The 22788-nt window shown below is 52.5% G+C and overlaps 1 protein-coding gene across 1 annotated transcript in view; it reads right to left on the bottom strand.

Moving 5' to 3' along the window:
- Window positions 1–2965: 2965 nt before the first annotated feature.
- The window catches only part of LOC137306591 (thrombospondin type-1 domain-containing protein 4-like), a 68469-nt gene continuing 48646 nt past the window's right edge, over window positions 2966–22788 (bottom strand). The window contains 11 exon segments of the mRNA XM_067975886.1: window positions 2966–7426; window positions 7429–7485; window positions 9379–9523; window positions 10185–10364; window positions 10861–11034; window positions 12608–12781; window positions 13558–13762; window positions 19112–19241; window positions 19923–20138; window positions 21059–21164; window positions 22017–22183. Of these exon segments, the coding sequence (XP_067831987.1) occupies window positions 7320–7426; window positions 7429–7485; window positions 9379–9523; window positions 10185–10364; window positions 10861–11034; window positions 12608–12781; window positions 13558–13762; window positions 19112–19241; window positions 19923–20138; window positions 21059–21164; window positions 22017–22183 (1661 nt within the window). The 3' untranslated portion in view covers window positions 2966–7319.

Raw genomic sequence — 22788 nt, 5'->3', positions numbered from 1 at the left:
AAAAAAAAAATAATAACGAAACCCTCCCAAACTTCTCAGGGCAACTGAGGATGGGCAATAAACGTGGACCAAACTCCTGCGAAGCTTTTTTTTAAATGTGTGTAAAAAAAAAGAAAGTAATTTAGGTGCCTGGATTCCCGATTCTCTCTCTCCTGAGCCGTGAAACTCTGCAGAAAACGGCTGGGTTACGGAGCAAGGCAGCTCCTGCTGTGGAATTGTCTCTTCCTCTCCCTCCTCGCCCCAGAAACAAACAAGTGCGAGGAAGCTGCCATTGCTTCACCTTCCTGCAGGGAACGCTGGGCTAGTCTGACGCCAACATTTCAGAGCGACGAAACAATCAAAAGTCCCGCTGTCATCCTCCTCAGAGTGCATCGCAGGAATCCCCCCCAAATTTGGAAATGGGCGCAACACAAGAGCAAAAACACAGACAATGAAGAGACATTCCCTCAACACCAGGTTCCTGCCCTCCTCTCCCCCCCGCCCTCCTCCCCCCCCCCCCCACATCACCACCACCACCACAGGCCGTTAACAGTTTTGTAAAAATTGGGATTATGTCAATGTTAATTCAGGATCTCCATTTCATTCATTGTTGACTGGCTGAGGGGACACCCCTGCAAAAGGAACAGGGCACCATGAATCCCAAGGTCAGGTTACGATAATCAATGTGTGAGAGGAGAAAATTGACACCAGATTCCCCCCCCCGCACAGCACAAAGACCTTAAATTTACGACACACGCAGGTCCTTTTTAACGATGCCCTGACTTACTAGCAGCCGTAGGGTATCGAGCGTCCTCTGGAGGATGGCCTGGCAACCAAGTGCTCGTCTCCTCTCTCTCTCTCTCTCGCTCTCTGGCACCTATTAAATATTTATTGTACATAATTAAAGGATTAAATTAATTCCACGCTGGATTGTTTAATCTCAGAAATTCTGCGTGCCCAGTTCCCGGAGGCTAGAAGTGACCGAGGGCCCAGTCTCAGCGTGGGGCGCTTAACGCTCACTGCGTCCGCTATTTACTCTGTTGAGATGGCGGTCGGATTGGTGTGGCTCGCACGCACGTTCTGTGGCACCCGACTCGCTCCAGGCCTTCTATGTGTTTCGAAGCTGGAACATGGTACAAGCCTTTAGGAAATTTTTGTGAAAAACGTTGGAATCGGGCTCTGATTTAAGGTGTTAATTTATTTTTAATTTATTCTCTTTTATTTAATGTCGACAGAAAGACAAAAAAAAATGCTGCTTTAACTCTGTTCAATAAAGAATTTCCAAAAACCTAAACTGGGTGGTTCTCTGGGTTTGTCCCACTGCGTATTTCTGTTTCCAGCAGAGCCCCCCCCCCCTCCCAGTTTCTCCTGGAGGCGCCGACTCTCAGAGGGGGGACGAGTTTAAGGGGCGCCCTCTCGTCCCAAGGGCCATTCTTTATGTACTGACTCAGAGAGAGTGTCAGCAGGATATCCGACTGCAGAAAGGTGCAGGATATCAGACTGCAGAAAGGTGCAGGATATCCGACTGCAGAAAGGTGCAGGATATCCGACTGCAGAAAGGTGCAGGATATCCGACTGCAGAAAGGTGCAGGATATCCGACTGCAGAAAGGTGCAGGATATCCGACTGCAGAAAGGTGCAGGATATCCGACTGCAGAAAGGTGCAGGATATCCGACTGCAGAAAGGTGCAGGATATCCGACTGCAGAAAGGTGCAGGATATCGGACTGCAGAAAGGTGCAGGATATCGGACTGCAGAAAGGTGGAGGATATCGGACTGCAGAAAGGTGGAGGATATCGGACTGCAGAAAGGTGGAGGATATCGGACTGCAGAAAGGTGGAGGATATCGGACTGCAGAAAGGTGCAGGATATCGGACTGCAGAAAGGTGCAGGATATCGGACTGCAGAAAGGTGGAGGATATCGGACTGCAGAAAGGTGCAGGATATCGGACTGCAGAAAGGTGCAGGATATCGGACTGCAGAAAGGTGCAGGATATCGGACTGCAGAAAGGTGCAGGATATCGGACTGCAGAAAGGTGCAGGATATCGGACTGCAGAAAGGTGCAGGATATCAGACTGCAGAAAGGTGCAGGATATCCGACTGCAGAAAGGTGGAGGATATCCGACTGCAGAAAGGTGCAGGATATCAGACTGCAGAAAGGTGCAGGATATCAGACTGCAGAAAGGTGCAGGATATCAGACTGCAGAAAGGTGCAGGATATCAGACTGCAGAAAGGTGCAGGATATCAGACTGCAGAAAGGTGCAGGATATCCGACTGCAGAAAGGTGCAGGATATCCGACTGCAGAAAGGTGCAGGATATCCGACTGCAGAAAGGTGCAGGATATCAGACTGCAGAAAGGTGCAGGATATCAGACTGCAGAAAGGTGCAGGATATCAGACTGCAGAAAGGTGCAGGATATCAGACTGCAGAAAGGTGCAGGATATCAGACTGCAGAAAGGTGCAGGATATCGGACTGCAGAAAGGTGGAGGATATCGGACTGCAGAAAGGTGGAGGATATCGGACTGCAGAAAGGTGCAGGATATCGGACTGCAGAAAGGTGCAGGATATCGGACTGCAGAAAGGTGCAGGATATCGGACTGCAGAAAGGTGCAGGATATCGGACTGCAGAAAGGTGGAGGATATCGGACTGCAGAAAGGTGCAGGATATCGGACTGCAGAAAGGTGGAGGATATCGGACTGCAGAAAGGTGCAGGATATCGGACTGCAGAAAGGTGCAGGATATCGGACTGCAGAAAGGTGCAGGATATCGGACTGCAGAAAGGTGCAGGATATCGGACTGCAGAAAGGTGCAGGATATCGGACTGCAGAAAGGTGCAGGATATCGGACTGCAGAAAGGTGCAGGATATCGGACTGCAGAAAGGTGCAGGATATCAGACTGCAGAAAGGTGAGTCAGCAGGGAGGGGGAAGGAAATTTCCAATTATTTATATATTTTTTAAAAATCACCTCAGAATTGACAGGGTAATTTCAACTGAATTTATTTCAATAAAACAAGACTCGAGTGTAAAATATATAATCTTTAAAATTCCTTGCCAGCTCTTCCTTCTTGTAAAAAATAAATTATACCAGAGGGAAACATCATAATAATACATGTCTACTAATAGTTGCAGGGTCTCACAATCGGCCGCGGGGCGAACAAGAGAGAAAACTTTTTACAGTAAAGACCCCACTCACCGGGTTTATAAGCTCGAGCAATAAACACTTTGGACAAGACCCACAAGTGAAGTGAAACATTCAGAGCCGATTAAATATACACAGTTAATAGCATCCTGATATTTTGTACAAAAAGGAATATCCTTTTCCTGTAGTTGTCAACTCCCCTTTTATCTTTCTCGAGGCTGTGTTACCCGCTGACTCCTCCACACCCCTCCCCGAGTCACCGTCTGGGGACACGAGGATTGTTTCCTACTGCCTGCGAACGTGGTGGGTAACAGCTGCACAGGGCAGGGTCTCACCGCTACTCGGGCCGTCCCATCAAACACTCCCAGGGCAGGTACAGCACGGGTTAGATACAGAGTAAAGCTCCCTCCACACTGTCCCATCAAACACTCCCAGGGCAGGTACAGGGTTAGATACAGAGTAAAGCTCCCTCTACACTGTCCCATCAAACACTCCCAGGGCAGGTACAGCACGGGTTAGATACAGAGTAAAGCTCCCTCTACACTGTCCCGTCAAACACTCCCAGGGCAGGTACAGCACAGGTTAGATACAGAGTAAAGCTCCCTCTACACTGTCCCGTCAAACACTCCCAGGGCAGGTACAGCACAGGTTAGATACAGAGTAAAGCTCCCTCTACACTGTCCCGTCAAACACTCCCAGGGCAGGTACAGGGTTAGATACAGAGTAAAGCTCCCTCTACACTGTCCCGTCAAACACTCCCAGGGCAGGTACAGGGTTAGATACAGAGTAAAGCTCCCTCTACACTGTCCCGTCAAACACTCCCAGGGCAGGTACAGCACAGGTTAGATACAGAGTAAAGCTCCCTCTACACTGTCCCGTCAAACACTCCCAGGGCAGGTACAGGGTTAGATACAGAGTAAAGCTCCCTCTACACTGTCCCGTCAAACACTCCCAGGGCAGGTACAGGGTTAGATACAGAGTAAAGCTCCCTCTACACTGTCCCGTCAAACACTCCCAGGGCAGGTACAGGGTTAGATACAGAGTAAAGCTCCCTCTACACTGTCCCATCAAACACTCCCAGGGCAGGTACAGGGTTAGATACAGAGTAAAGCTCCCTCTACACTGTCCCGTCAAACACTCCCAGGGCAGGTACAGGGTTAGATACAGAGTAAAGCTCAGTCATATCAAATCACTACAAATGCAGTGGTTGATGAAAGCAGCCCACCGACACTTCTCAGGGCAATAAATGCCGGCCTTGCCAGTGACGCCCATATCCTCGAAAATGGAAGTCACTAATGGTGAGAATCGCTGACGGGAGTTCAGTCAGAAACAGACACACATTTTACGCTCAATATTACTTTAAAATGATTTGTCTGATTTGCAATTGCAAGGTAGTTTAAAAACTGAAATCGAAGGTGCTAACAATTGGCGCAATGTGAACAGTAGCAGGAAAATCTCAATCACCAGACACTGATGGATCGCGGCTCCCCCTCCGCCCTGCTCTGCAGTCAGTGGGTTACAGCGCTGCCAAGTGTGACACCGCACATCGCAGAGCACGAAGCTCTCCCTTCCATCCCCAGCCCGTGCAGAGTTCACTGATCTCAGGACGATGCAGCAATTTGGGAGGGGGGGGGGGGGGGGGAAGAAACGGTGGAAAGAATCAGCTCGGGCTCCTGCCCCTGATCGCTATCCAGTGATACCCTGCTGGGAAGTGTGCGTGGACTGGATCAGGATCGGCTGTGATGCCCTCCCATGTTTGAACAACCTGCTGCCCATTCATAGCGGCCCACACATGAGAACGACTGCTTGGGCAAAGCACCAGAGGACAAAAGGCCTTGGAGAGGGTGCAGAGGAGATTTACCAGAACGGTACCAGGGATGAGGGACTTCAGTTATGTGGAGAGACTGGAGAAGCTGGGATTGTTCTCCTTAGAGCAGAGAAGGTTAAGGGGAGATTTAATAGAGGCGTTCAAAATTGTGAGTGGTTTTGATAGAGTTAATAAGGAGAAACTGTTTCCAGTGGCGGGACGGTCGGTAACCAGAGGACACGGATTTAAGGTAATTGGCAAAAGAACCAGAGGGAGATGAGGAGAAATGTTTTTACACAGCGAATTGTTATGATCTGGGATGCGCTGCCTGAAAGGGCGGTGAAACTTTCAAAAGGGAATTGGATAAATACTTGAAAAGGAGAAATTGGCAGGATTATGGGGGGAAAAGGGCGGGGGAGTGGGACTGATTGGACAGCTCTTTCAAAGAGCCGGCACAGGCACGATGGGCCGAATGGCCTCCTTCTGTGCTGTATCATTCTATGACTCTAACTGGTGTTCGAACGAACCTCAAGGGACAACTCTCACATCCCCATCCCCCATAGCTCAAGGAACGTTCCAGGTGTCTCATGATCTCGGGCTAATTCTGTTCACTCCTGTTGTTGCCCAGATACGGGAGGAAGGGGTTGAGGCAACTTCAGATCCCGGGAATTATTTACTGCCAATCCCAACAGGAATGAGAGGGCACCGGCAGCAGGAATGCTGGGGTCAGGATGGTTCCATCCCAAAGGGGAAGGCAGGTGCGTTGGAAACACAGGACAGTACGGCAGGTTCATGACTGACCGGCTGCCTGGGAATTGAGGGGAAACCAATACACTGGAGCATGGAACAGGAGGAGGCCATTCAGCCCCTCGAGCCTGTTCCGCCATTCAATCAGATGATGGCTGATCTGCGTCTTAACTCCATCTACCCGCCTTGGTGCCGTAAGGCGGGGACGCAAATTCACGACCCACATTCTTGCGCGCACAGGCTCCCCGATCTTACCGGCGCTGGAGAATAGGCGGCTTCCTGGGGGGTGGGGGGGAGGAGCAGTTTCAACCCCAGGGATCACCGTCATCGTCACGTCCCGGGGGTTCTAGGTTAATGTTGGTAGAGGCCAAAAAAAACGACCAGAGAAAGAAGAACGAACTTGCATTTCTATCGCGCCTTTCACCACCTCAGACTGTCCCGAAGTGCTTTACAGCCAATGAGGTATTTTTGAAGTGTAGTCACTGGTGTAACGTAGACTGCAGGACACGGAGGGTGGGCGGGGAAAGATTAGGAGAGAAGATGAAGTAAATCAGGAAGGTGAGGCCAAGCTTGGATTTTGAAACTGGTAGACCGTAGGGGGAAGGGAATACTGAGGGATGGGAGGAGATCCAAGGGCCTGGGAAAGATTGAGTTAAGAGTAGGAGATGGTTCAATGAGTCGGGATTCCAGCGCGGTGAGGAGGGAAAGGTTGTCGGGCAGGAGATTTAGAGCAGAGGAGAAACTGACCACAGTAGGAACGAGGGAGTGGAGAGAGACGGGGGGTGGGGAGCGCGGAGAGAGGCGGGAGGAGCGCGGAGAGAGGCGGGAGGAGCGCGGAGAGAGGCGGGAGGAGCGCGGAGAGAGGCGGGAGGAGCGCGGAGAGAGGCGGGAGGAGAGGGAGGTCTGGAGGAGGAGAGGGAGGTCAGGAGGAGGAGAGGGAGGTCTGGAGGAGGAGGGGGAGGTCTGGAGGAGGAGGGGGAGGTCTGGAGGAGGAGAGGGAGGTCTGGAGGAGGAGAGGGAGGTCTGGAGGAGGAGAGGGAGGTCTGGAGGAGGAGAGGGAGGTCTGGAGGAGGAGGGGGAGGTCTGGAGGAGGAGGGGGAGGTCTGGAGGAGGAGGGGGAGGTCTGGAGGAGGAGGGGGAGGTCTGGAGGAGGAGGGGGAGGTCTAGAGGAGGAGAGGGAGGTCTGGAGGAGGAGAGGGAGGTCTGGAGGAGGAGGGGGAGGTCTGGAGGAGGAGAGGAAGGTCAGAGGCAAGAGTTGAGAAGTCGGAGAGAGAGGATTTCCCTATCCAATGATAAAGCCTGTTCACCTATCATGTTTGGGAGTGTGAGGGTGGGGTTTAGATGAGCCACCATCCGTGGGAGATAGTTTGTGAGTTCAGAAGCAGCTTAGAAAAGGGGAAGGATGAAAACGTGAACAGGAGTCTGAACCTCAGCCACTTTATATAATAAATAAATAAATAGATTTCAGCGTAATCCTGATCCACGGTTTTAGAGGAAAACAAATTTTGTGTAGCTGTGATTCTCGCGCAGGCGTTCACCAGGCTTTGAGGCCTAGCCATTACCCTGGCAACCGCAGGGTGCAGCCAGGAAGTGACGGGGACAAACTTACAGATCTGGGCTTAAATAAAGATCTCTTCAAACTTCAGGCGGCTGCTCTCCGTGCTGACGCTTCATGGCGTCGGAGGTCGGACGATCGGCGCTCTGCGTGGGTGCAGGACGCGCAACAAACCATCTTATAATAGGAGTAACACAGAGCCGGGCCTGCACCACCACCGGGCAGTTATAATACTTGTCCTTGCAGTTTTCATCTGAAAGGAATGTGAGAAAAGTAATGTTAGCTGAGTGACCACTGAGTAATCGGCATCCATCTTCCCCCCCCCCCGCCCAGGAATTTGAAGATTAATTAGGTTTGGGGAGGGCCAGGAGTTGAACGAGGCCTGATCGAGGTGGGTCTTTTCCCAGAGAATTGGTGGGCCCTCCGAGACAGGCTGCCGGCTCGTGCGGCCGATGCCAGTTCGCTGGATTCCTTCGGGCGAGAGCCGGACCTGTTTTCCGGCCCGGGGGGGGGCGGAGATTTCCCTCGTTCGAAAAGGCAGGTACCACCCGGCCTTGAATCAGGGCCAGGCCGTTCTCCGAGACTGGTTTCGATCGCCATGGGGGAGACGGAGAGGAATTTCCCAGATTTTGATCCCACCCCACAAAATTGGCCGGGGGGGGGTTTTTAATCTGGTTTTTCGCCTCTCCCGAGAGATCGGGTGAGGCTGGGATTATAACTGTGTGGGACAGGCTGGATGGACCAAAAGGTCTTTCCCTGTCCAGCACTGTCCGTGCGTTTGTTTGTAATCTCCAGGAGCAAAAACCCTGGAGAAAAATCATGGGGACATTAAAAGAAAAGGTGTGTTGTTTCATCTCCTTCGAACATTTCTGTTTATTATAAAAATATTGGAGATGGGGGAAAAATTACTGTTTGACTGACAGTCAAAAATCACCCAATCGGGTTCCAAAGAGCCTTTTCGCTTTCCGATTGGCTGTGGGGGCGGGGCTCGGTGAGGATGGACGTGTCGGGCGACCAATGGCGGCAGCCTGGGGGCGGGGCAGTTGTAGGCAGGAGTTCGTGTGATGAAACCTCCAGGAATACGTCCCAGCAGAGTTGGCGACCCAATCTCGGAAAAGGGAAACACCGGCCTTAAAATTCAGGCTGTGTCAGTGGGCCTCTCGCCAATCGGTGACCCCCGACTCATCCAATCGGGCATCTAGGACTTCAGCTCATTCATAGAACCCTGACCAATCAGGGATCTGGGATTGAGATCCACCCATTGAGCACTAACCAATCAGGGATCTGGAAATGAGACTCTGCGTTGAGATCTGGTTGATCTGGGAATCTGTTCAGGATTCTGCAAACCGACCAATCAGGGGTCTGAGATGGAGCTCGTCCATTGAGCCAGTAGGGGTGATTGGACAGTGATCAGGAGCAGGTACCCTGGCTGATTTCCCCCTCTCTCTAACCCACGGGTCACTGGACTGTGATCAGGAGCAGGAACCCTGGCTGATTTCCCCCTCTCTCTAACCCACGGGTCACTGGACTGTGATCAGGAGCAGGAACCCTGGCTGATTCCCCCTCTCTCTAACCCACGGGTCACTGGACTGTGATCAGGAGCAGGAACCCTGGCTGATTCCCCCTCTCTCTAACCCAGGGGTCACTGGACAGTGATCAGGAGCAGGAACCCTGGCTGATTTCCTCTCTCTCTAACCCAGGGGTCACTGGACTGTGATCAGGAGCAGGAACCCTGGCTGATTCCCCCTCTCTCTAACCCAGGGGTCACTGGACAGTGATCAGGAGCAGGAACCCTGGCTGATTTCCTCTCTCTCTAACCCAGGGGTCACTGGACAGTGATCAGGAGCAGGAACCCTGGCTGATTTCCCCCTCTCTCTAACCCAGGGGTCACTGGACAGTGATCAAGAGCAGGAACCCTGGCTGATTTCCCCTCTCTCTAACCCAGGGGTCACTGGACAGCGATCAGGAGCAGGAACCCCGGCTAATTCCCCCTCCCTATCCGGGAGCACTGACCCTAACCGTAGCACAGCTCCTGCCCCTGGTCGAGATCAACTAAGTCAACAGAAGCCCATAACAGCCCACTCTGGTCCTCGGGGCTCACCGCTCACTGGGGAAGGGTCAAATGCGCTCGGCCCCGTTTACTCACCGAGCTCTGGGGAACAGGGGTGAGTGTTACACATCCGCTGATCTGCCAGCTTCCCCGTAACATCACACAGGCTGCTGGGGAAACCTCCATCATCGAGGCACCTCACCTCTCTCACCTGGACTCCTCCCAGGCACGACTTCGAGCACTGCCATTGGATAAAGATCAGCAACAGGTCAGCAAGCCCCCGGCGACAGGCTGGGCCTCCCTCCCCCTCCCACTCCCTCCCCCTCCCTCCCCCTCCCACTCCCTCCCCCTCCCACTCCCTCCCCCTCCCACTCCCTCCCCCTCCCACTCCCCCTCCCACTCCCCCCTCCACTCCCACTCCCACCTGCCCTCATTGGACAAGGAAATCCCCAACTCCTCTTCCAACGTTCCCCCCCCCCCACTCCAGCTCTTCATCCAACAGTTCCACCTTCCAACCGAGGGGGGCAGACGGGGCCTCGGTTTAACGTCTCATCCAAAAGACGGCACCTCCGACAGTGCGGCACTCCCTCAGCACTGCAGCGGGAGCGTCGGCCTGGATTGTGGGCTCAAGTCTCCGGAGTGGGGGCTCGAACCCACGACCTTCTGACTCAGAGGCGAGAGAGAGAGAGAGAGAGAGACACCAACTGAGGCGAGGCTGGGACTGAAGGGGTTTCTAGAGTCCCCACACGGCTTATAACTCCTGTCAGATGCTGGTCTCTGAAAGATTGCTGGACTCTGACAGTGTGGAGCCTCCTCCCCTTCTCCTCCCTCCCTCCCCCACCCAGCTCCCTTACTGCCCTCCCACCCCCATGTTTCAGTGATCCTCGCCCTCTGATTCTCACCTCACTCCAGGCGGTGTTAAACCACCTGGCCCCACAGGGGCCTGCACTGCATGGCTGCACAGAGGAAGGTTTGTCCAGGTGCGCGCAGTCCGACGGGGCCGTCACAGTGAAGTCGTTCCCCAATTTGATGACGCAGATCAGGTCCCGATTCTGGGTTCCGTTCCCACATTGAACGGGACACTGGAAGAGAGAAACAAGCATAGGTTGAAACAAAGCAGAGGCCGAGTGGGGCTGGCTGCGTGAACCTCCTCCAGCCCGACAACCTCCGGGATCTCTGCGCTCCTCCAATTCTGCCCTCTTGCGCATCCCCCATTTCCTTCACCCCGCCATTGGCGGCCGTGCCTTCAGCTGCCTGGGCCCTAAGCTCTGGAATTCCCTCTCTAAACCTCTCCCTCTCTCTCCTCCTTTTAAGATGCTGCTTAAAACCTGCCTCTTTGACCGAGCTTTTGGTCACCTGTCCTAATATCTCCCCATGTGGCTCGGTGTCATATTTTGCCGGTTAATCGCTCCTGTGAAGCGCCTCGGGACGTTTTACTACATTAAAGGCACTATATAAATGCAGGTCATTCTTACACTTTCCTCCCTTGCTGATGTCCTGTCCCTTCACCCAGGTTTCAAGGTTTTGATCCCCCCCAGAACTTGCTTGCTGACTGAACCAGATTCCCCCGCCGTTTACCTGGTTCCACGGACTGGTGTACCATCGGATCTGGTGCTCGCAGCGCCCGCGGGCACAGGCCCGTGTCTCCGGCGGCTTGGCGCCCTCGCAGCTCTCCGCAGACCGGTCGTTGATGTGATTGGTCAAACACAGAACCGAACGCTTCTGCACCCCGACCCCACACTCGACGGAGCACTGCAAGAGAGGACAGGCCGGGATTACCCAGTCTCTGCATCGCCACTCCATCAATCAGAGAGAGCCCCCCGCCCTCGGGGAGACCCCGGCCCCCCCAATAGGGGAGACCCCGCCCTCGGAGAGACCCCGCGCCCCCCCCACTCGGGGGGACCCCGCCCTCGGAGAGACCCCGGCCCCCCCCATAGGGGAGCCCCGCCCTCGGAGAGAACCGGGACCCCCCCATAGGGGAGCCCCGCCCTCGGAGAGACCCCGCGCCCCCCCCCACTCGGGGGACCCCGCCCTCGGAGAGACCCCGGCCCCCCCGCATAGGGGAGCCCCGCCCTCGGAGAGACCCCAGCCCTCCCACTCAGGGAGACCCCGCCCTCGGAGAGACTCCGCGCCCCCCCCTCGGGGAGACCCCGCCCTCGGAGAGACCCCGGCCCCCCCCATAGGAGCGCCCCGCCCTCGGAGAGACCCCGCGCCCCCCCTCGGGGAGACTCCGCCCTCGGAGACACCCCGGCCCCCCCCATTGGGGCGCCCCGCCCTCGGAGAGACCCTACGCCCCGCCCCACTCGGGGAGCCCCGCCCTCGGAGAGACCCCGGCCCCCCCCACTCGGGGGACCCCCGCCCTCGGAGAGACCCCAGCCCTCCCACTCAGGGAGACCCCGCCCTCAGAGAGACCCTGGCCCCCCCCCCAATAGGGGAGCCCTGCCCTCGGAGACACCCCGGCCCCCCCAATCGGGGGAGACCCCGCCCTCGGGGAGACTCTGCCCTCTGACAGTCCCCCCTCGGGGAGACCCTGCCCTCGGGGAGACCCCACCCTTAGGGTCCCCCCTCAGAGAGTCCCTGCCCTTGGGGAAACCCCGCTCTTGGAGAGACCCTGCCCCCACCTCGGGGAGACCCTGCCGTCTGAGAGCCCCCCCTCGGAGAGAACCCGCCCCAGGGGGTCCCCGCTGATACTGAGCTTTCTCTCTCCTACAGATAAGTCAATTGAAACGGCCTGTGGGAGAACCTCTAGTGGATGTTTGTCCAGACTGGGCTCGGGACTCACACCCGCTGGACACAGAATGATGGGCTGGCGCAGCAGGCAGACACTGCTTTCAGCAACTTTTTAAAAAAATTAATTCTCAGGATGTTGGCGTCGATGGCCAGGCCAGGCCGCCATTTATTGCCCTGAGAAGGTGGAGGTGGGCCTTCCTCTTGAACTGCTGGTCGAGGCTTTATACGCTGAGTGGCTTGCTAGGGGCAGTTAAGAGCCAACATTGTTGGTGTGGGACTGGAGTCACATATAGGCCCAGACCGGGTAAGAACACAAGAAATAGGAGCGGGAGTAGGCCATTCGGCCCCTCGAGCCTGCTCCGCCATTCAATCAGATCAAGGCCGATCTTCGACCTCAACTCCACTTTCCCGCCCGATCCCCATATCCCTTCCGGTTGGGTTTTCTACAACAATCCGACAGCTCCACGGTCACTTTAACCGAGGCCGGGCTTTATTAAACTGAATTCAAATCCTCAAGTAGCCGCGGTGGGATTTGGACTCGCGACCTCTGGGTTACTGGCACCCCCTGACCTCCGTCTGTGACGGCTCCGCCTACCTTGCTGCTCCAATCGGTGTAGAACCAGGTCTCCACGCAGGGCCCCATGTCGCACGTCTCGCTGTCGGTGGGTTTGTGTTTGCCGTTGCACTGCCCCTCACCCACCACGTCGCCCTGGTTGCTGACGCAGCGGATGCTTCTCTTCCTCTGCCCGACTCCGCAGGGGACGGAACACTGGGGCGGGGACACAGAGCGCTCGTCAGGAAAACATCGCAGGCCGCAGCGGGAGCGGCAGGTCAAGGTAAATCGTAACTGAGCAAGGCAGGAGGGGAGGCTCACAGAGGTCATCGTAACACCAAGCTTGGCTTTTTAAGATTGTAGGGGTGGGTGGGGGGAGAAGGGAAGACAGAGGGAGGGGAGGAGTTGCGCTGTCCTCAGGCCCTGGGGAAAGAATGGGTGAGAGTGCGAGAGGGGGTGATGAGGGGGTGGAGGAAGAGAGCGAAGGACAGGTGGCGTTGGAACTTAGGAGGAACAAGAGAGGGAAGTGGAGAGGAGCAAAGTCTATAATAGTCAATTATTGGCCTGTTGGATTTCGCACATGAGCATTTCCTCACCGTTAATGTCCCAAGGCGCTTCACAGTGGCGATGACCAAAAATTCAACATCAAGCCACATAAGGAGATATTAGGACAGGTGACCAAAAGCTTGGTCAAAGAGGGAGGTTTTAAGGAGCGTCTTAAAGGAGGAGAGAGAGGCGGAGAGGTTCAGGGAGGGAATTCCAGAGCTTAGGGCCCAGGCGGCTGAAGGCACGGCCGCCAATGGTGGAGCGATGGGAGCGGAGGGATGGCCAAGAGGGCAGAATTGGAGGAGCGCAGAGATCTCGGAGGGTCGTAGGGCTGGAGGAGTTTACAGGGATAGGGAGAGGTGGGATTTGAACAGGGGAGGTTAGAGGAGGGATCACTGATCAAACAAAGACAAGTCGAGAGATTCCATTTGTTGTGTGTTATTTACCGATTCCCAGTCTGTCTGTATCTGCCAGCGGGTGCAAAGCCGGACTTGGCACGGTTGGGTAGCGTTGGGTTTCTCCAGGTGGCCACACCGGTGCGGGTGAACGGTTACTGTCCGGTTGGCGTAAGCCTGGCGGCACAGGACCTGCCGGTGATGGATGCCAGGTCCGCAGGTCTTGCTGCACTCCGACCAGGCACTCAGGCTCCAACTGGCCAAAAAAAAAACAAGCACACACACACGGGACGGTTAACGGGGTCGAAGACAAACCCGGCGGGACCCTGCTCCTCCGTCACACGTTCAACCCGCAAGAGACGCGTCCGGATCAGAGACGGCTGACTGACGTGCCGAGGGGGCTCGGCTCCTCCTGTGGACTTTACTGAACCCCGAATCACGAGTGTACCCCTCAAAGCAACAAGCTGAGCACCAACCACCTGCCCGCCTGCTAACCTAGAGAGTTCCCAGAGAAACTACGACCCCTCGATTAGATTCCAGTCTGTAACTCACTCCCGGGTATTTGTTATTCTATATATAAACCCCCCGAACCCCTCGATTAGATTCCAGTCTGTAATTCACTCCCGGGTATCTGTTATTCTATATATAAACCCCCCCGAACCCCTCGATTAGAGTCCAGTCTGTAACTCACTCCCGGGTATCTGTTATTCTATATATAAACCCCCCGAACCCCTCGATTAGATTCCAGTCTGTAACTCACTCCCGGGTATCTGTTATTCTATATATAAACCCCCCCGAACCCCTCGATTAGATTCCAGTCTGTAACTCACTCCCGGGTATCTGTTATTCTATATATAAACCCCCCCCGAACCCCTCGATTAGATTCCAGTCTGTAACTCACTCCCGGGTATCTGTTATTCTATATATAAATCCCCCCCGAACCCCTCGATTAGATTCCAGTCTGTAACTCACTCCCGGGTATCTGTTATTCTATATATAAACCCCCCGAACCCCTCGATTAGATTCCAGTCTGTAACTCACTCCCGGGTATCTGTTATTCTATATATAAACCCCCCGAACCCCTCGATTAGATTCCAGTCTGTAACTCACTCCCGGGTATCTGTTATTCTATATATAAACCCCCCGAACCCCTCGATTAGATTCCAGTCTGTAACTCACTCCCGGGTATCTGTTATTCTATATATAAACCCCCCGAACCCCTCGATTAGATTCCAGTCTGTAACTCACTCCCGGGTATCTGTTATTCTATATATAAACCCCCCCGAACCCCTCGATTAGATTCCAGTCTGTAACTCACTCCCGGGTATCTGTTATTCTATATATAAACCCCCCCCGAACCCCTCGATTAGATTCCAGTCTGTAACTCACTCCCGGGTATCTGTTATTCTATATATAAACCCCCCCCGAACCCCTCGATTAGATTCCAGTCTGTAACTCACTCCCGGGTATCTGTTATTCTATATATAAACCCCCCGAACCCCTCGATTAGATTCCAGCCTGTAACTCACTCCCGGGTATCTGTTATTCTATATATAAACCCCCCGAACCCCTCGATTAGATTCCAGTCTGTAACTTACTCCCGGGTATCTGTTATTCTATATATAAACCCAACGAACCCCTCGATTAGATTCCAGTCTGTAACTCACTCCCGGGTATCTGTTATTCTATATATAAACCCAACGAACCCCTCGATTAGATTCCAGTCTGTAACTCACTCCCGGGTATCTGTTATTCTATATATAAACCCCCCCCGAACCCCTCGATTAGATTCCAGTCTGTAACTCACTCCCGGGTATCTGTTATTCTATATATAAACCCAACGAACCCCTCGATTAGATTCCAGTCTGTAACTCACTCCCGGGTATCTGTTATTCTATATATAAGCCCCCCGAACCCCTCGATTAGATTCCAGCCTGTAACTCACTCCCGGGTATCTGTTATTCTATATATAAACCCAACGAACCCCTCGATTAGATTCCAGTCTGTAACTCACTCCCGGGTATCTGTTATTCTATATATAAACCCAACGAACCCCTCGATTAGATTCCAGTCTGTAACTCACTCCCGGGTATCTGTTATTCTATATATAAACCCCCCGAACCCCTCGATTAGATTCCAGTCTGTAACTCACTCCCGGGTATCTGTTATTCTATATATAAACCCAACGAACCCCTCGATTAGAGTCCAGTCTGTAACTCACTCCCGGGTATCTGTTATTCTATATATAAACCCCCCGAACCCCTCGATTAGATTCCAGTCTGTAACTCACTCCCGGGTATCTGTTATTCTATAAATAAACCCCCCGAACCCTCGATTAGATTCCAGTCTGTAACTCACTCCCGGGTATCTGTTATTCTATATATAAACCCCCCCCGAACCCCTCGATTAGATTCCAGTCTGTAACTCACTCCCGGGTATCTGTTATTCTATATATAAACCCCCCCCGAACCCCTCGATTAGAGTCCAGTCTGTAACTCACTCCCGGGTATCTGTTATTCTATATATAAACCCCCCGAACCCCTCGATTAGATTCCAGTCTGTAACTCACTCCCGGGTATCTGTTATTCTATATATAAACCCCTGAACCCCTCGATTAGATTCCAGCCTGTAACTCACTCCCGGGTATCTGTTATTCTATATATAAACCCCCCGAACCCCTCGATTAGATTCCAGTCTGTAACTTACTCCCGGGTATCTGTTATTCTATATATAAACCCAACGAACCCCTCGATTAGATTCCAGTCTGTAACTCACTCCCGGGTATCTGTTATTCTATATATAAACCCAACGAACCCCTCGATTAGATTCCAGTCTGTAACTCACTCCCGGGTATCTGTTATTCTATATATAAACCCAACGAACCCCTCGATTAGATTCCAGTCTGTAACTCACTCCCGGGTATCTGTTATTCTATATATAAACCCAACGAACCCCTCGATTAGATTCCAGTCTGTAACTCACTCCCGGGTATCTGTTATTCTATATATAAACCCAACGAACCCCTCGATTAGATTCCAGTCTGTAACTCACTCCCGGGTATCTGTTATTCTATATATAAACCCCCCCCGAACCCCTCGATTAGATTCCAGCCTGTAACTCACTCCCGGGTATCTGTTATTCTATATATAAACCAACGAACCCATCGATTAGATTCCAGTCTGTAACTCACTCCCGGGTATCTGTTATTCTATATATAAACCCAACGAACCCCTCGATTAGATTCCAGTCTGTAACTCACTCCCGGGTATCTGTTATTCTATATATAAACCCCCCGAACCCCTCGATTAGATTCCAGTCTGTAACTCACTCCCGGGTATCTGTTATTCTATATATAAACCCAACGAACCCCTCGATTAGAGTCCAGTCTGTAACTCACTCCCGGGTATCTGTTATTCTATATATAAACCCCCCGAACCCCTCGATTAGATTCCAGTCTGTAACTCACTCCCGGGTATCTGTTATTCTATAAATAAACCCCCCGAACCCTCGATTAGATTCCAGTCTGTAACTCACTCCCGGGTATCTGTTATTCTATATATAAACCCCCCCCGAACCCCTCGATTAGATTCCAGTCTGTAACTCACTCCCGGGTATCTGTTATTCTATATATAAACCCCCCGAACCCCTCGATTAGATTCCAGTCTGTAACTCACTCCCGGGTATCTGTTATTCTATATATAAACCCCTGAACCCCTCGATTAGATTCCAGCCTGTAACTCACTCCCGGGTATCTGTTATTCTATATATAAACCCCCCGAACCCCTCGATTAGATTCCAGTCTGTAACTTACTCCCGGGTATCTGTTATTCTATATATAAACCCAACGAACCCCTCGATTAGATTCCAGTCTGTAACTCACTCCCGGGTATCTGTTATTCTATATATAAACCCAACGAACCCCTCGATTAGATTCCAGTCTGTAACTCACTCCCGGGTATCTGTTATTCTATATATAAACCCAACGAACCCCTCGATTAGATTCCAGTCTGTAACTCACTCCCGGGTATCTGTTATTCTATATATAAACCCCCCCCGAACCCCTCGATTAGATTCCAGTCTGTAACTCACTCCCGGGTATCTGTTATTCTATATATAAACCCAACGAACCCCTCGATTAGATTCCAGTCTGTAACTCACTCCCGGGTATCTGTTATTCTATATATAAGCCCCCCGAACCCCTCGATTAGATTCCAGCCTGTAACTCACTCCCGGGTATCTGTTATTCTATATATAAACCCAACGAACCCCTCGATTAGATTCCAGTCTGTAACTCACTCCCGGGTATCTGTTATTCTATATATAAACCCAACGAACCCCTCGATTAGATTCCAGTCTGTAACTCACTCCCGGGTATCTGTTATTCTATATATAAACCCCCCGAACCCCTCGATTAGATTCCAGTCTGTAACTCACTCCCGGGTATCTGTTATTCTATATATAAACCCAACGAACCCCTCGATTAGATTCCAGTCTGTAACTCACTCCCGGGTATCTGTTATTCTATATATAAACCCCCCCCGAACCCCTCGATTAGATTCCAGTCTGTAACTCACTCCCGGGTATCTGTTATTCTGTATATAAACCCCCCGAACCCCTCGATTAGATTCCAGTCTGTAACTCACTCCCGGGTATCTGTTATTCTATATATAAGCCCCCCGAACCCCTCGATTAGATTCCAGCCTGTAACTCACTCCCGGGTATCTGTTATTCTATATATAAACCCAACGAACCCCTCGATTAGATTCCAGTCTGTAACTCACTCCCGGGTATCTGTTATTCTATATATAAGCCCCCCGAACCCCTCGATTAGATTCCAGCCTGTAACTCACTCCCGGGTATCTGTTATTCTATATATAAACCCCCCGATCCCCTCGATTAGATTCCAGTCTGTAACTCACTCCCGGGTATCTGTTATTCTATATATAAACCCCCCGAACCCCTCGATTAGGGTCCAGCCTGTAACTCACTCCCGGGTATCTGTTATTCTATATATAAACCCCCCCGAACCCCTCGATTAGGGTCCAGCCTGTAACTCACTCCCGGGTATCTGTTATTCTATATATAAACCCCCCGAACCCCTCGATTAGGGTCCAGCCTGTAACTCACTCCCAGGGATCTGATGTTAATTTTAATTAAAAGTTTGAATGCTGTAGTTCAGCTGTGGCTCATCGGGTGGCGCTAACGGACAGCTTTTCTCTCGCACTGCGAACTCCAACTTCCCGAAGCAACACCATCATCGTCCTGCAATTTTAACATCAAACGTTTGACGAGACAGATATTCCCTGAATCCCAGTTTCCTCAGTGTGATGAGCAGTTTAAGGCACGGAATGTACAGTTTTGCCCCCCATCTCTCCTGAAGCCGCTGGTCCTTTCTGGGGTCGGGGTTCAAAGGTCACCCTCAAGTGGCAGTTCTCCGTACCCTGCCTTGACTTGCTGTCTGGGCTCGTTCGGGCAAAGCAAGCTTCGCTGGAGCGAGGCGGAGGAGGTTTGTGAGTCCAGCGGGAGTCAGCGCCATCAGGAGGGGGGTGTGGGGGGAGAGAAATAAACTTGGGGGGGGGGCGGGGGGTGGAATCCAAATACTTACAAAGCGGGGCAGGGCTGGGTGTTACAGGCCTTCCCCGGGCTCGCAGGCTTCGATGCAGAATCACACTGGCTGTCGGGGACAACCTCCTGTGTATTCTGGGCCACGCAGCGGAAGATGGGATACTGGAATCCTGCAAACAGAGACAGGAGGAGTGAAACAACCCACCATCATCCCAGCTCTCCAATTCCTCAAGGGGAAGGTTCCTCACTGTGCACAGACTGTACAACACAGAAACAGGCCATTCGGCCCAACTGGTCCATGCTGGTGTTTATGCTCCACACGAACCTCCTCCCTCCCCTCTTCATCTCACCCTATCAGCATATCCTGCTATTCCTTTCTTCCTCATGTGCTTATCCAGCTTCCCCTTAAATGTCTCTCTGTTATTCCCCTCAACCGCTCCTTGTGGGAGTGAGTTCCACATTTTCACCACTCTCTGGGTAAAGAAGTTTCTCCTGAATTCCCTATTGGATTTATTAGTGACTATCTTATATTTACAGCCCCTAGATTTGGTCTCCCCCCACCTCTCAGTTCTGGTATAATTCTTAGGATGGGCTTTCTCCCTCCCGAGGCTGCTCTGCACTCAGCATTTCTGGAATGACTGAGAGCAGCTCCAATACGAACAGCAGCAAATGGTGCAAACTCAATCGATGGCCACCTGTCCCATCAAACACTCCCAGGGCAGGTACAGGGTTAGATACAGAGTAAAGCTCCCTCTACACTGTCCCATCAAACACTCCCAGGGCAGGTACAGGGTTAGATACAGAGTAAAGCTCCCTCTACACTGTCCCCCTCCCTCCCTACCCGCACTCACCTTTTCCGCAGGAAGCTGAGCACTCGGTCGCACTCGGGGATTTCCAGCGGTAGACTGGCTGGGTTTGGACGGGCTCCTGTGTCTCGTGGTAGACCTGCAGCCTCCGGTCTCGCTGGCCCACGCGGGCTCTGGGCACCACATGGCTCCGCTGGTGCACAACGACGGGGCTGCTTCCCAACACTGGCACTTCCATCGGTTCTCCCGCGGGCCGTGCGCCTGAAGGGGAGAGAGGGGGAGTGGGGGGGGGGGGGGGGGGTGGGATCAGAGAGCAACAAGAGCTGTAACAGGCGAGCACTAGGACACCACGGCAACCATCCTGAAGACAGCATCGGTCAAATGCAAGAAAGAGCTTGTGTTTCTATCGTGCCTTTCACCACCTCAGTGACCTGTGGTCACTGTTGTGATGTAGGAAACGTGGCAAATTGGGCACAGCAAGATCCCACACACAGCAATGTGATAATAACCAGATCATCTGTATTTTTTAGTGATGTTGGTCGAGGGATAAATATTGGCCCCAGGACACCGGGGAGAACTCCCCCCCTGCTCTTCTTCAAATAGTGACCGTGAGAACTTTTACTTCAACTGAGAGGGGCAGACGGGGCCTCGGTTTAACACCTCATCGGAATGACGGCACCTCCGACAGTGCAGCTCTCCCTCAGTACTGCGCCAGGCCTGGATTATGGGCTCAAGGGGTTTTGATGGAGTAAATAAGGTGAATCCAATTCCATTGGCGGGAGTATCCAGAGAACACAGATGTAAGATAATTGGCAAAAGAGCCTGGGGGAAGATGAGGAGAATGTTTTTTCACACAGCGAGTTGTGATGATCTGGAATTCACTGCCTGAAAGGGCGGTGGAATCAGATTCAATAATAACTTTCAAAAGGGAATTGGAGAAATACTTGAAGGGCTATCGGATTAATTGGAGAGCTCTTTCAAAGAGCCAGTACAGGCACGATGGGCCGAATGGCCTCCTTCTGTGCTGCATGATTCTAAGCCTCTAGGAGTGGGACTCGAACCCTCGACCTCTAACTCAGAGGCGAGCGTGCTACCCACTCAGCCACAGCTGACATGTGACATCAGTGATTCTCTGATAACAAACCAAGGGGCTTGGTCCTGCCGTCCCAAACCGTTCTTACCGTAACCCTGACCGGGATAGTGGGAATTCTGATGCGGGTCCGCAGGCTTTTCCACGGGGAGAACAAACTCATAGTGGATCCCGGGATTCTCCTGCTGAAAAATCATCTGAAAGAGAAACACCACATCGGGGAATTAAAACAGGAACATCAGGAATCATACATCGTGTGCTCAGCAAGGTCCTGGAGGACGCACCCAGTGTCTGCATCGAGCACGGGTTAGATACAGAGTAAAGCTCCCTCTACACTGTCCCATCAAACACTCCCAGGGGGTACAGCATGGGTTAGATACAGAGTAAAGCTCCCTCTACACTGTCCACCAAACACTCCCAGGGGGTACAGCACGGGTTAGATACAGAGTAAAGCTCCCTCTACACTGTCCCATCAAACACTCCCAGGGCAGGTACAGGGTTAGATACAGAGTAAAGCTCCCTCTACACTGTCCCATCAAACACTCCCAGGGCAGGTACAGGGTTAGATACAGAGTAAAGCTCCCTCTACACTGTCCCATCAAACACTCCCAGGGCAGGTACAGCACGGGTTAGATACAGAGTAAAGCTCCCTCTACACTGTCCCATCAAACACTCCCAGGGCAGGTACAGGGTTAGATACAGAGTAAAGCTCCCTCTACACTGTCCCATCAAACACTCCCAGGGCAGGTACAGCATGGGTTCGATACAGAGTAAAGCTCCCTCTACACTGTCCCATTAACGTATCAATTTTTGTTTGATAACGCTCCTGTGAAGCATTTTGGGACCTTTTACTCCGTTAAAGGCACTATATAAATGCAAGTTGTTGTTGAGGTCTCTCCCTGGTGCTGTCTCTCCCTGGTGCTGTCTCTCCCTGGTGCTGTCTCTCCCTGGTGCTGGACGCTGTATCACAGTTCTGCAGCGCCCCTGTACAGACCAGACCCAACCGTCAGTGCCCTGCCCCATCGACCCCTGTTTTTTGCAGCACTTACAAAAACATCCAGACTCTCGGTCGTCGGACCCTCAGCGACGAAGGACTCTCCCCTGAGCTCGGTCGGCCGTTTGTACACGAACATGGTCCCGGCTGCCTCGTACTTTCCGGGCCGATCAATCGCCCAGTTCCCGTTGATTATCGATCGACCAGTTCGGCTCCTCAGGGCTGCAGGAGAGGTTTTGATCAGCTTTAAAACATCAGGTGGAAACATAGAAACATGGAAAATAGGAGCAAGAGTAGGCCATTCGGCCCTTCGAGCCTGCTCCACCATTCAATATGATCATGGCTGATCCTCTATCTCAATAATATATTCCCGCTCTCTCCCCATACCCTTTGATGCCTTTTGTGTCTAGAAATCTATCCAGCTCCTTCTTAAATATATTCAGTGACTTGGCCTCCACTGCCTTCTGTGGTAGAGAATTCCACAGGTTCACCACCCTCTGAGTGAAGAAATTTCTCCTCATCTCGGTTCTAAATGTCCTACCCCGTATCCTGAGACTGTGATCCCTCGTTCTGGACCCCCCCAGCCAGGGGAAACGTCCTCTCTGCGTCCAGTCTGTCTGGCCGAGTCGACCCAATCTCTCCTCATACGACAGTCCTGCCATCCCAGGAATCAGTCTGGTGAACCTTCGTTGCACTCCCTCCATGGCAAGGACATCCTTCCTCAGATAAGGAGACCAAAACTGCACACAATACTCCAGATGTGGTCTCACCAAGGCCCTGTACAACTGCAGTAAGACATCCCTGCTCCTGTACTCAAATCCTCTTGC

The sequence above is a fragment of the Heptranchias perlo genome, chromosome 44 (genome assembly GCF_035084215.1).
Source record: "Heptranchias perlo isolate sHepPer1 chromosome 44, sHepPer1.hap1, whole genome shotgun sequence".
Taxonomy (NCBI): domain Eukaryota; kingdom Metazoa; phylum Chordata; class Chondrichthyes; order Hexanchiformes; family Hexanchidae; genus Heptranchias; species Heptranchias perlo.
This window is presented reverse-complemented; position numbering and strand designations above follow the sequence as displayed.